General features: G+C 37.6%; 1 protein-coding gene across 13 annotated transcripts in view; it reads left to right on the forward strand.

Annotated features, from left to right (window-relative positions):
- Window positions 1-13,898, forward strand: part of ASAP1 (ArfGAP with SH3 domain, ankyrin repeat and PH domain 1) — a 168,346-nt gene that overhangs the window by 146,755 nt on the left and 7,693 nt on the right. For 9 of the 13 annotated variants that reach the window (XM_039335805.1, XM_039335804.1, XM_039335806.1 and 6 more), the window contains 4 exons: window positions 1,078-1,309; window positions 7,124-7,294; window positions 11,349-11,415; window positions 11,989-12,047. In XM_039335805.1, the coding sequence (XP_039191739.1) occupies window positions 1,078-1,309; window positions 7,124-7,294; window positions 11,349-11,415; window positions 11,989-12,047 (529 nt within the window). The remainder of the gene's footprint in view (window positions 1-1,077; window positions 1,310-7,123; window positions 7,295-11,348; window positions 11,416-11,988; window positions 12,048-13,898) is intronic. The other 4 variants (XM_039335813.1, XM_039335814.1, XM_039335815.1 and 1 more) reach the window with 1 other exon arrangement.

A 13,898-nucleotide genomic window follows, 5' to 3' on the forward strand; every position in this document is an offset into this window, starting at 1 on the left:
ATGTGATGAATGGTCGTTAGCTCCTGAACAAAATACTAATCACCTATTTAGAGCTTCACTCAATAATTGTTAGGAAACTGCCAGCCAGGTTGGAAGGAGGGAGTCAAGCAAGGGTCTAGTGTGGAGTCCTTGCACAGCTGCAAGTAGCATAAACTTGACCTTCCCCAAGATCCTTGAAGCCTTATCTGGCCATTCCCACGTAATATGGATGGTAGTAAAGTTACTGACTTATTCACAAGAAATTCTAGTTGCTTGCACCTGGCAATAATAAAATATATTTAGAAATCATTTGTTGTTGTTAATTGCGAAGTTGTGTGAGACCCATCGCAACCCCATGGACAACGTTCCACCAGGCCTTTCTGTCTTCTACCATCTTCTGGAGTCCATTTAAGCTCACGCCTACTGCTTCAATGACTCCATCCAGCCACCTCATTCTCTGTCGTCCCGTTCTTGTATTGCCCTCCATCTTTCCCAGCATTAGGCTCTTCTCCAGTGAGTCCTTCCTTCTCATTAGGTGGCCAAAGTATTTGAGTTTCAACTTCAGGATCTGGCCTTCTAAAGAGCGGTCAGGGTTGATCTCCTCTAGGACTTACCGGTTTGATCGCCTTGTAGTCCAGGGGACTCGCAGGAGTCTTCTCCAGCACCATAGTTCAAAGACCTCAATTCTTTGGCGCTCAGCTTTTCTTATGGTCCAACTTTCACAGCCATATATTGCAACTGGGAAAACCATGGCCTTTAGAAATCATATGTCCATGTATAATTCTCTGACCTATTTTCTTGCCTCCTCCAGTTCTAAGATTCTCAGGGAGTTTTAAAAAGTTCATCAGCTTTCTGTGTGCTCAAAAATGTCTTTTGGGGAGTAGATGTCTTTCTCATGAGATGTATAATGGAAAGTTCTGCCTGACGTTGAAATAAATAAGGAAACTTCTTATAACAAAACTGAAAAATCACTGTTCATGCCTCAGGGGCTTACTGAACACCTTCATTTCCTGTTTTTTAACTGGAAAGTTTTGACTTTATTAGTCAAATAGAGAGGGCACCCTTGAAATAAAAGTGTGATTTTATTTTTTCCCACAGCCTAGCCCGATTAAGAAAGAACGTTCTCCCAGACCGCAGAGTTTTTGTCATTCTTCCAGTATTTCTCCCCAAGACAAAATGGCTCTTCCTGGTCTTGGCACTCCGCGAGACAAACAGAGACTCTCCTACGGCGCCTTCCCACATCAGATTTTTGTCTCTGCCAGCATCGACTCTGCCACTTCGCCAACGACAGTAGATGGGCCTCCGCTTCCTCCAAGAAACGCTGGAAAAGGTATTTGTTCAGCCATTTTGTGAGTGTTGCAGGAACGGGGCTTGATTTATGTCCCCCCCTCCCTGCCAATTCTATAGAGACTTACTGTTTAATTTTAACTTTCTGGAAGAGGATTTTCAAATGGTGAGGATGAGTAGCAGTTTGCTTCACTAGCTGGGCCTATTTACAGATGCGCAAAAAAACATCTTTCTCTTTTTATGTATTTTATAAAGCCGAGTAACATTTTGAAAGGGCATTGCAGCGAAACTATAAATTCCAAAATTTCCAGGCAATGACTTATTTTGCTAATATTGGAAAAGGAGGCTGAATTTGGCACAGGTAGTCCTTGACTTACAACTAATTTGTTTAGTGACCATTCAAAGTTACAAGAGCACTGGACTTATGACCATTTTTCACAGTTAGAACCTTGGTAGCATCCCCATGATCACGTGATCAAAATTCAGATGCTTGGCAACTGGTTGGTACTTAAGACTGTTGTTGTGTCCCAAGGTCATGTTTTCATCTTTTGCGACCATCTGACAAGCAATGTCTGTGGGGGAAGCCGGATTCACTTAACAACTGTGTTACTAACTTGTCAACTGCAGTGACTCACTTAACAACTGGGGCAAGAAAGGTCGTAAAATGAGGCAAAACTTGCTTAACAAATGTCTCATTTAGGAACAGAAATTTGGGGCTCAATTGTGGTCCTAAGTCAATGACTACCTTGTGGATGGAACAAAGGACAAGGGACACTTAATTCTTTAGTATACTTAGAGCAGGGGTAGACAACCTTGGCTCTTTTATGACTTGTGGACTTCAACTCCCAGAATTCCTGAGCCAGCATGGCTCAGCTTGGAAACCTCTCCCTTTCTCCTCAGCATGGCTGGCTCAGGAATTCTGGGAGTTGAAGTCCACGAGTCATAAAAGAGCCAAGGTTGCCTACCCCTGACTTAGAGGAATCATTCTGCTGACACTAAATTCAAGCATTCTTGAAATAAAAATGAATGCTTGTGTTTAGAAACTTTTACACAAGTTATTAACAAATATTTCTGAATGTTTTAATAATATCAGGAATGGTCAGGATGTAGTGGTATTTCTGCTTGAAATCTGCTGGTTTTCTTACTCGGTGGTTTGAAAATCAGAGCACAAGGTGACACATTTTTATTCCACACTAATCAGTGATTATATTATTGCCATTTTAAAATACAGTTGTTACGATCACCTTAGTTGTAATATATTTTTTAGGAAATTCTATGTAGTATTTTGTTCTTTGTAACTAGCAGATAGTATTCAGTAATTTGAGTGATGTCGTTTTTTTAAAAAATAATCCTGTTTTCACTATTATTTTGTAGTATGGAAGATATGTGAATCTTTCCATGCATTATACAGACTGCTTAACAATTATGTATAAATAAGCCACAATTTGTCTTTCCTCTACACACTAAATCTTAGATTCTCGTTTACAATAACAGACAATAACCAGAACTGTACAGTATGCTAAACAAAATCCAAACAAACCTCCTGATAAATGTGGTGAATGCAAATTATATTTCTAAAGAGGTTTGGATTTTAGTTCTTAGAATGTCCTCCATAATAAATCAATTGATTTTAAAGCAAAAAATGGTTTATGCTATCAATTATCTTCCAAGCTTTACTCAAGTAGATGGTACTCTAGTGAAAAATGGTTTCTTAGTTTATATACTTACAGTACATACCAAATGGTGCACAGTTGCCTAAATATGCCAAATAATATTAAAATGATAAAATAATTTTAATATGAGTAGAAGAAATATTTTAAAGCTTGAATGTATAAATTCTTTTCAGAGGAAATCTTATTGATTATAGTTAGGCTTAATTGGAGATTGATTGCATCAAATTGCTCTATATATCACTTAACATGAAAAAAGTTAAATTATAATGTTTATGATTGGTTATTTGTAAATACATAAATTCTGAGTCTTCAATGCAAAATCTGAATGCCATTGTGGACAAAAGATGCCAAGCTTAGCACAGACCCTGTACTGGGGGAAAGCTTTTATGAAATAAATGATTTTTTTTAAAAGCTCAATACGTTGCAGTCTAGAGAAAGTGAATCACAATTAGGATGGTGGATATTATGGTTTTTCTGGTATCAGATCAATTCAATATGAAATTTTAAAACAGTGGAGAATGAAAATAGAATGGAAATCTATTTAGTTTTGAAAATGTAACTTTTTTATAGCAACGATAGATAACAATTTCAAAAATATATCAGCTCTTATTTGAAATAAATGTTGGCGAACCTACCATAAAGTAGATAAATTCCTTAGAGAATTGTTAATTAGCATCAAAAGAGGAAGTATGCTTGAACATCAGTGGCACCTAAGTAAGATTCTCAAAGCCTAAAAATATTCGGTGAACTATTGCAAAGACTATAAACTGAAGAGAGCATTCTCTAATCTTTGATATGTAATAGCATTAGAATGCAGTGAAAATAATACTTTACGGATCAGCTGTTAGGCTATATCAGAATATAAAATATAAAACACAAAACAGTAATAATACCACACATTAAAAAGAGAATAAAAATATGTAAAAGAAAATGCAAGTCCTATTTCTATGTCATCTCTACAATTTACCACAATCTGTTCTACATATATAATTCTCAACTGTATTTTTTTGTTCAACTGAAGGCCTGTATTATATAGAAGTTTTGGATTCTGAACACACATGAAATGTGTTGTTTTAATATAAAGATCCCAATAGGCCATACTTCTGTATATGTGTTATGTACTCTGTCTCTGAAGCACAAATACGATACATTCCAAGTTTTTGGAGGAACATTTTTAATGAGATTTCACATATAATTGAACAGAAGATTGAGGGTTTCCCCCCCCCCCCAAGGTTAGGTTTATTACATATATTTGATAGCAGAACCAAAACCTTTTTTGTAGAATTAAAAAAAATCAAATTTTAACAGTCAAATTAATTATTGCTAAAGAGTGGAAATATCAAGGTAATATCTCAAGATATACAATATGATAAGATCTGTTCCATTGTATTGCCTGATAGTTCGTTACTTAATAATGAAAAGTAGCAAATCATTATTTTGTAAGGAAGAGCAGGATTTTATTTATTATAGGCGGTAAGGATCTTTGCAACAAACTTATCAGAAATTAGGGAAACATTAATTATATTTTCAATGTAATTAAATGGCAAGGCAAAACATCACCTTCAAAAATATTTACTTTAAGTAATATTCATAGGTAATACAGGTAGTCCTCAATTTACAACCACAATTGAGCCCAACATTTCTGTTGCTAAGTGAGACATTTGTTAAGTGAGCTTTGCCCCATTTTAAGACGTTTCTCACCACAGTTGTTAAGCGAATCAGTGCAGTTGTTAAGTCAACAACCCTGTTGTTAAATGAATCTGGCTTCTCCATTGACTTTGCGTGTCAGACGGTCGTAAAAGGGGATCACGTGACCCTGGGAAAATTGCAACCGTCATACATACATGCCAGTTGCCAAGCATTTGAATTTTGATCAGGTGACCATGAAGATACTGCAACGGTTGTATGAAAAATGGTTGTAAAATCATTTTTTTCAGTGCCGTTGCAATTCTGAACAGTCAATAAATGAACTGTTGTAAGTTGAGGACTCCCTGAGTCCCCAAATCTAACCTGGAAGCATTCTTAGAAAATAAAGTGGATACATGATACCAAGCATCTCTTATCAGAGACCACTTAGCTTTGCCTAGCAAATTTGTAAATCCTAGGCTTGGGTTCAAAAGAACTTTTTCGGACACATTTTAGCTAAATGAATCTTTACTGCAAACAAGAACAAAGAACTTCGTTGATTGCCTTTGCACTTGCTCCTATACCCATGGTGATTCGAACCCATGGCTTTTCATCTTTTCCATTAAAGAACCATCTTGGTGGACCTGAGAGTCCGCATTAGGTCAACTGTAATCATGTCCAACTATGGCAGATACCTAAAAGATATGAATCTCCCCTTGCTTATCAATTGATATATACTCTCTCTCGAGATAAGATACCAATGGACACAGATTTAATCTAATTTTATTACTCAGATGGCATACATTATCTTGTTTTAAGTAAAATTGTTTAATTTACAATGCAAAGAAACTTGTGATTACAGTTAATAAACATTCTTGCCTAACCTCACTTACACTTCTTTATCAGGGTGCTAATCAAGCTTAATAGAAAGAAGGGAGATATATGCTGTTTTGTTACTTAGTATGCACACCATCAACAAATGAATAGTTTGATTAAATCTATTTAATTAATGCATTTGCTTATAATCCTACAGCCAGTTGTTTTCTAGAGGGATAATAAGTCAGCAAAAAAATAAATAAGCTGAAATTAATTTAAAAACAGATTTCAGACATATAACAGTGTTAAAATGTATCTATTTTGAGACTACCGTATTTTCCGGTGTATAAGACAACTCAGCGTATAAGATGACCCCCGAATTTGGAGAAGATTTGCATGGTTAGAAAGTCATCTTATATGCCGGAAAATACAGTATTTTCCGGCATATAAGACGACTCGGCGTATAAGACGATCCCCGACTTCGTAGAAGATTTGCATGGTTTAGAAAATCGTCTTATATGCCGGAAAATACAGTAACTTTTGCTAAATTGTTGTATTAAAGATACGTGATTCAATTCAAATCACGTTCAAGTAGATCAGTGGTTCTCAACCTTTCTAATGCCACGACCCCATAATATAGTTCCTCATGTTGTGGTGACCCCCAACCACTTATACATCACTGGGTGCCAGGGGCATGGCCAAAGAAAAGGGGGAAAAAATGGCGGACAGCCTTGTTTGGCGACCCCCGTGAAATTGTCATTCGACCCCAAATGGGGTCCCGACCCACAGGTTGAGAACCACTGAAGTAGATAAACACATAATCAAGAGTAGTCTATTTCACATTGATAAATCATCATTCACCTCGGCTTGTTAGTGTTTTGAACTTGAGATTTTTACTATATTAAAACTGTGCTTTTGGCTGTTGACACAATTCTTTTAGATTTAACATTAGATATAACAAGTAAAATTACTGCTTAGATTTATTCATACTAACATTGATGAATATTTTTATTGGTAAACAGTCAGATCTAGTCTTAACCATATCTATAAACGACCAACATTAATGAATGGGATTTACAATAGTAACTAACTTATTCTATTGATAAGACTCAATATAGTGGAGATTATTTTTGTGGGACACTACATTCATTGAAATCATGGATTTAAGTGTAATATAAGGCCGTTGATTTACGAATGAAGGCAAATATACATGCCCCTGTATAATGTTGCAGGATCCAATCTGGATCATTCACCAGGAGCAGAGATTTAGTCTTCCAAGCTTTCAGACTCATGCTGGAGCCCATCCTGAGGGAACTTCCCTCTCATCAGAATGCTTCACACATTCTGAAGTTCTCTGAGGATGGACTCCAGCAGCTTGAGCCTGAAAGCTCAGAAAATTAAATCTCCGGTGACCGATCCAAATTATAGTCAGTGGATTTACTTGGTATTATATATAAACCTCTCTTCCTGCATCTTAAGTTTCTTTGTGTTGCCTTCTCTTTGAAACTGTGTGTATGTCTCTACATGTGTATCTATTTCTCCAATCACAGTAATTGCTGGAAAAGTTAATAGTAAGAAAAGAATTTTGCTAAATTGTCCACTTTTTGGAATGGCCATTGGTTGTTGTTGTTTTCCCAGTCCTTTGCTGTATTTTCCTGTTGTCTGATTTTGAGTTTCCCTTGTGCTGTATTGGTGTTAACCCATCTTTGTGTTGATAAGAAGACATTTGTTTATCTCCACAGGTCCAACGTGCCCTCCTTCAACACTCCCATTAAGCACTCCAGCCTCTAGTGGCAGCTCCACCCTGTCTAAGAAGAAGCCCCCTCCCCCACCCCCTGGACACAAAAGAACCCTATCAGACCCACCCAGCCCACAACCTCATGGGCCCCAGAATAAGGGCCAAATGTCTTGGGGTGAGTTATAATAATATTCATACTGATTTAGTTTCAATGCCTGTAGGGAAAGGATAGGTAAAGCCTGGGGGGTGGAGTCAAGAGAGGAATCAGCCTGGAATCATTACATTCCCACAACTGATCCAACTCCAACTCCCCCTTGAATTCCATTAGCTCTTACCTAATGCCAATTTAGTGCTGTTAGTTGACTAAATTCTTGTGTATAGGCACAAGCAATATATCTTGGCATGTGATCCTGATTCTTTGAGCCTAACAATGCCCTATCCAACCATGGTTAAGGAATTCTCACTATGATTTACTATAGCGGGAGATTAAGTTGCCAGCTTGTAGGGGGGTCCTAGCCCTAACTGGTGTCCCATGTTATGGTATGGATTTTGGGAAATATGATTTCTGTTGTTGCTTGGTGTGATGTCTTGACAAATCTTACGTTACTGTGTGTCTGGAGCCCTCCTACGTGGAAGAATATAGAAACAAATGCAAAATGGAAAAGGTAAAAAAAAATGCCTAATATTTGAAAATTCAAGCCATGGTTGCAATTCTCTGCAACATTAGAACCAACAATGGTTGGTTATGATGTTTTAATTGAGCTAGAACCACTGATTATAAATTAAATGCTGTTGCTGGCATTTTAGAGTTACTCCAAAGTTTTATAGCTCATTGTTTTTTCTGAAACCTGTGATAGATAGAAAATTATGACCTCCTTGTAAAGCCAGGAAGTTTGTTAGAACAAAAGTCTTTGGATCAGTATATATTTTGTGTTGGGAGATGATGCAATAGTACGTTTTGAAGCATCCTAGGAAACATTTTGAAGCTGTTGACCTCACTCTTACCATATTAATTTTGTGTCCTGCCTAAAATGGTTTAAATTAGCATTTTATAGTGCTAAAAAGGAGATAATAAAAACAGTATGCTTCAGTTATAGTTTCAGAACATTTCAGAGGCCTAAAACTTTTACTTGATTAAGTTATGATTCTCTGCATTAGGCTATCTGTTTTTAATTTTAGCTCTGAAAAAGGTCTAAGGATTGTTTGAACTACATACTTTATCGTGAATGGTTTCGAATCCAACAGATTTATGCTGATTTACGTCCAAGATTTTAAAAAGTCTAAAGGACCACTGAAATTTCATAGAAATGGAACATTGATTCAAAACAGAGAGAAAACTGAAATTTGTAAATCAGTGGAGCTATAGATGACTAGACTTCCTATCAGCTTAAAAATCAAATCTTAATCTTTTTATAAGGTTATCAGCACTTGCTACATATTCAAAATATCTTATACATCAGTGCAGGGGATGTATAATGATAGCCAAATATATTTCTAGATTTATACAGAATATAGTTCTTTTCTGAAGTGCAAAAACAGCTAAACAGGAATCTGCTGAATTCTATATTGTTTGACTACCAAGTTATATTGATTTATATCCCACCTTTATTATTTTTAAAAAAATACCTCAAGGTGGTGGACATATCTAATACTCCTCCTATTTTTCCCACATTAAGAACCTTGTGAGGTAGGTTGGGCTGAGAGAGAGTGATTGGCCCAAAGTCACTCAGCTGGCTTTCACGCCTAAGGTAGAACTAGAATTTTCTGTCTTCTGGTGATTGGCTCGGAGCCATCCAGCCAGCTTTCATGGCTAAGGTGGAATTTGAACTCATGGTCTCCCACTTTCTAGCCTGGTGCCTTAATTAACGCCTAGATCAGGGGTTCTCAACCTTGGCAACTTTAAGACTTGTGGACTTCAACTCCCAGAATTCCTCAGCCAGCAAAGCTGGCTGAGGAATTCTGGGAGTTGAAGTCCACAAGTCTTAAAGTTGCCAAGGTTGAGAACCCCTGCCCTAGATCAAACCTGAGCATAATTAAACTGCAGAAGAACAAAAATAAAATTAACTATAAATTACAACACAGCTTCTGAGTCTGTAGTAGCAGTGACATGTGAGGGGAAGAATGGCACACACAGATATTGTATTGTGCATTGTATTTGGTGTTAGTTTTCATGTGATGAATGAGATCACCTGTATTTGGTCTGTTTTTATTACCTCAGTTGTTTGTAATTTTTTGAGTATGCTGTGAATTTTAAGTGACCTTTTCATTAAAAAAGGAGGAATATGTACAAGATGAGTTTCAACAACTTCTAGAGAGGTTCTTAAAAGTTTGTGAACCCTTTTAATTTTGTGCATAATTTCAATATTTGTGCATAAACATGAGCTAAAACGTTCTCCACACAAGTCTTAAAACTAGATAAAGTGAACACAAATATGTACTTTGGATCACCTTCCCCAATAAATAAATTAAAATATAATGTTTTTAACTGGTATAATTTTGTTCTCTTCTTTTAGGGCTTGGGTGGAGAACAGATCAAGCTTTAGGTCATATTCATAGAGAAATATTGAGAATTCAAATGGGTTCACAACCTTTTAAGCACCAGCATTTACCTTTCCTATCCCTAATATCCTGGAGTATTCAGCTTTCTTGTCAACATTTATAACTGTTAAGATCATTTTCTTTAATAAGAGTTTCTCTCTGTATCATCTTTTAGTAGTTCCATGCATTTTGACTGGTCTGAATCTCTTGAGATCTCTCTATTCTGATTTCCACTCTTGGCTTTCCAGATTATTAGAGCGTTGATGGAGAAAAGGGTTACAGATTTAGACAGTCTAAATCAGGTTAGGAAGCAGGGAAAATGGCACACATTTCTAGTACTTCTTCTGGATAATTTGCCTCCAAAAACCATCTTTATGTACAGCGTCCAAGGCTAACTCCAAAGCCCACTGGAGTTGGGCAACCTATAAATCAATCAAGTGATCAATCAATCAGAAAATATTTGCTTTGGGGGTCTAGCCATCCTTGGCCAATTCAAAATATATCAGATTGAATCAAATACATTTTTTTCTCTGAAAATTTGAACACGTTGCTTGTAGCAGGTCTAGTGAAACAGAAATAAAGACTTTGTAAATACAAGGTGATTGGGGTTGTGTAATCTCAGGAGCAGGCATATTTGATTGAAGGAGTTGCCAGTGGGTGCAGTGTGTGTGTGTGTGTGTGTGTGTGTGTGTGAGAGAGAGAGAGAGAGAGAGAGAGAGAGAGAGAGAGAGAGATGCATATGAAAGAGATGGATGGATGGATAGATAGATAGATAGATAGATAGATAGATAGATAGATAGATAGATAGATAGATAGATAGGAAGGAAGATATAGACAGACAGACAGACAGACAGATAGATAGATAGGAAGAGATAGATAGATAGATAGATAGATAGATAGATAGATAGATAGATAGATAGATAGATAGATAGATAGATAGATAGGCAGGCAGACAGACAGACAGACAGACAGACAGACAGACAGACAGAGATATGATAGGCAGAGATGATGATGGATATGATGGATATTGATGATAGATACACAGATTCTGAGATGCAGTCAGTACTGAATGATGTAGATGAAACTGAGTTTGAGATTAGGTTGAACTGAGTGTTTCATTTTGAATATTATTTCCTCGTTAGCAGTCTGATTTTTATTGTATCAAATTACAGATAGTCCTTGACTTACAACCATTTGTTTAGTGACCGTTTGAATTTACAGCGGCACTGAAAAAAGTGACTTATGACTGTTTTTCACACTTACGGCTGTTGTAGCATCCCCATGGTCACTTGATCAAAATTTGGACACTTGGCCAACAGTCCATATTTATGGCGGTTGCCTTGTTCCGAGGTCACACGCTCACCTTTTGTGACCTTCTAACAAGCAAAGTCCATGGGGAAGCCAGGTTCACTTAACAGCTCGGCTATTAAGTTAGAAAAAAATCACTTAACAATTGTGACAAGAAAAATTGTAAAATGGGCCAAAACTCCCTTATCTGTCTTACTTGACAACATAAATTTTGGGTTTAATTGTGGTCATAAATCAAGGATTTACCTGTAACGTTTTGGAAAGACATGCATCTTTCAGTTATATACGTCCAAATCTTTATACCATTTCTATGACGGATTCTAATCATTTAATGTCATGTCTGCTACTTTAAAAATTTTAATGTTCAATACTCTTACTTTTAGGTAATGATCTGGGTCCACCAGCCACCAAGACTGCAAACAAATTTGAAGGGATGTCTCAACAGTCAGGGTGAGATATTTATATGTGGATGTTACTTTGTATATTTACTGTCACCACACAAGAATGTGAAAGTAGATATGATTTTCATGTTGTAGAGGATTTTACACACACACACACACACACACACACACCTGCATTCATATCTCCTTTTCTTACCTTCTTCTAGTGTTTGCACAGTTTGCGTTCAACTCGACTTAACAAACATTCGTTTAATAACGTCTCACAGTTACGATGGCCTCGGAAAAAGTGACTTACATTCTTGAGTTTACAGTTGTACCATCCACACAGTCACAGGGTCACAATTCGAGCACTCAGCAACCAATTCACATTTACGAAGGTTGCAGTGCCTTGTGGTCTCATGCTCGTAATTTGTGATTTTCCTTAACTGGCTTCCAACAAGTCCATCAAGGAAGATGGATTCGCTTACCGACTACATGGTTTGCTTGTGAGCATGGTAAAAATGACAATAAATGCCTCCAGTTCTGAAAATGTTTGTGTCGGCAATGCTGATGGACGCCTCTGTTCTAACTACGAGGCTTTTTTAAATTATAGAATTGAATCTCTTGTGTCTTCCTTCATCAGCACCGGGACTGCTAAGACTGCCTTGGGGCCCCGAGTGCTTCCGAAACTACCTCAAAAAGGTAAAGCTGATAATGAAAAAAGCAAAGCAGGGTCAGGCAAGGTTAGTCTTGGAATGGGAAACTGCAAGAATACCCCAGGGCTGTAAGCTAGATGAGGAGAAAAGAGAAATGCCATGAAAGAACTTCATTATTATTATTATTAATAACTGTCAAGATTGACTCAAGGGGGATTGTATGTGAACATGTAATATGCTAAGTGGCTTTCACTTAAAAAAAAACAAAACAACCCCTGGACAATCTAAGCTAGGATAGTGAATGAAGGTAGGAGACCTATAAAGTCTGCCTTTGATGTAGTCAAATTATGGGGAGCAGATTCCATGAATTTTTATTTCAAACAAACTTTCAATGCATCTCTCTCTCTCTCTCTCTCTCTCTCTCTCTCTCTCTCTCTCTCTCTGTGTCTGTGCGCACGCGCTCTCTCTCTTTCTGTTCTCTCTCTCTCTCTCTCTCTCTCTCTCTCTCTCTCTCTCTCTCTCTCTCTCTCTCTCTCTCTCTCGTTACTTGTGAAGTCGTGTCTGACCCATCGCAACCCCATGGACAACATTCCTCCAGGCCTTTCTGTCTTCTACCATCTTCTGGAGTCCATTTAAGCTCCCGCCTACTGCTTCATTGACTCCATCCAGCCACCTCATTCTCTGTCGTCCCCTTCTTCTATTGCCCTCAATCTTTCCCAGCATTAGGCTCTTCTCCAGTGAGTTCTTCCTTCTCATCAGGTGGCCAAAGTATTTGAGTTTCACCTTCAGGATCTGGCCTTCTAAAGAGCAGTCAGGGTTGATCTCCTCCAGGACTGACCAGTTTGATCGTCTTACAGTCCAGGGGACTTGCAGGAGCCTTCTCCAGCATAGTTCAAAGGCCTCAATTCTTTGGCGCTCAGCCTTTCTTATGGTCCAAGTTTCACAGCCATACATTGCAACTGGGAAAACCATGGCCTGGACTATACGTACTTTTGTTGGCAGGGTGACGTCTCTGCTTTTTAGTATGCTGTCTAGATTTGCCATAGCTTTCCTCCCCAGGAGCAAGCGTCTTTTAATTTCTTGGCTGCAGTCCCCATCTGTGGTGATCTTGGAGCCCAGGAAGATAAAATCTGTCACTACCTCCATTTCTTCCCCATCCATTTGCCAGGAATTGAGAGGGAAGTGTGTGTGTGTGTGTGTGTGTGTGTGTGTGTGTGTGTGTGTGTGTGTACACATACATACATACATACATACATACATACATACATACATACATATATAATATGTGCAGAATTGCATTAAAAGATAGCTTGAAATAAAAACTCATGGAATCTGCTCTCCATAATTCAACTACTTTAAGAGCCAGTAGGCAGGAATGCAACTAGTAGACTTTTGCCTTAAATTCTCTTTACATTCTCTCTTTAAATTCTCTCAGCTCAGAGACTAAACGTTTCATGCGGTCAAGGCTTACTTTAAGGGTGACTGCTAACGATCCATTTTAAAACATTCTTTTTACCATCTTCTTTATCTTCCCTTTTTTTTGGTTGGTTAAATTGTTTTGTATTCTGAAGTAACCCTCTCTCTGTTCTTCCCAGAGATGCTTTTTCCAAAAGGCAACTGGACTTCGTTTTTTGTTTGTTTCTTTGAAAAGGGGTCGCTTCTCATCCAAGAAACCTCTTCAGTTTTTATGAAGCTTCTAGGATGAGAAGCAAAATGTTTTCAAAGAAAAAAAAATAAGAAAATCCAGTTGCCTTTTGGGGGGGAAAACACCTTTCGGACAGCCATGGCCTGGATGTTTGAGAATCTCCATAGACTTTTCTCTCTTTTTATACACCCAGGCAAGAAAAAAATAAATAAATAAAAGATTGTGCTATAGAAAAAGAAAGAGTAAACGAAA

The sequence above is a fragment of the Crotalus tigris genome, unplaced genomic scaffold (genome assembly GCF_016545835.1).
Source record: "Crotalus tigris isolate CLP2741 ecotype Arizona unplaced genomic scaffold, ASM1654583v1 scf7180000017661.16357234195:1864864, whole genome shotgun sequence".
NCBI classification, from domain to species: Eukaryota; Metazoa; Chordata; class Lepidosauria; order Squamata; family Viperidae; genus Crotalus; species Crotalus tigris.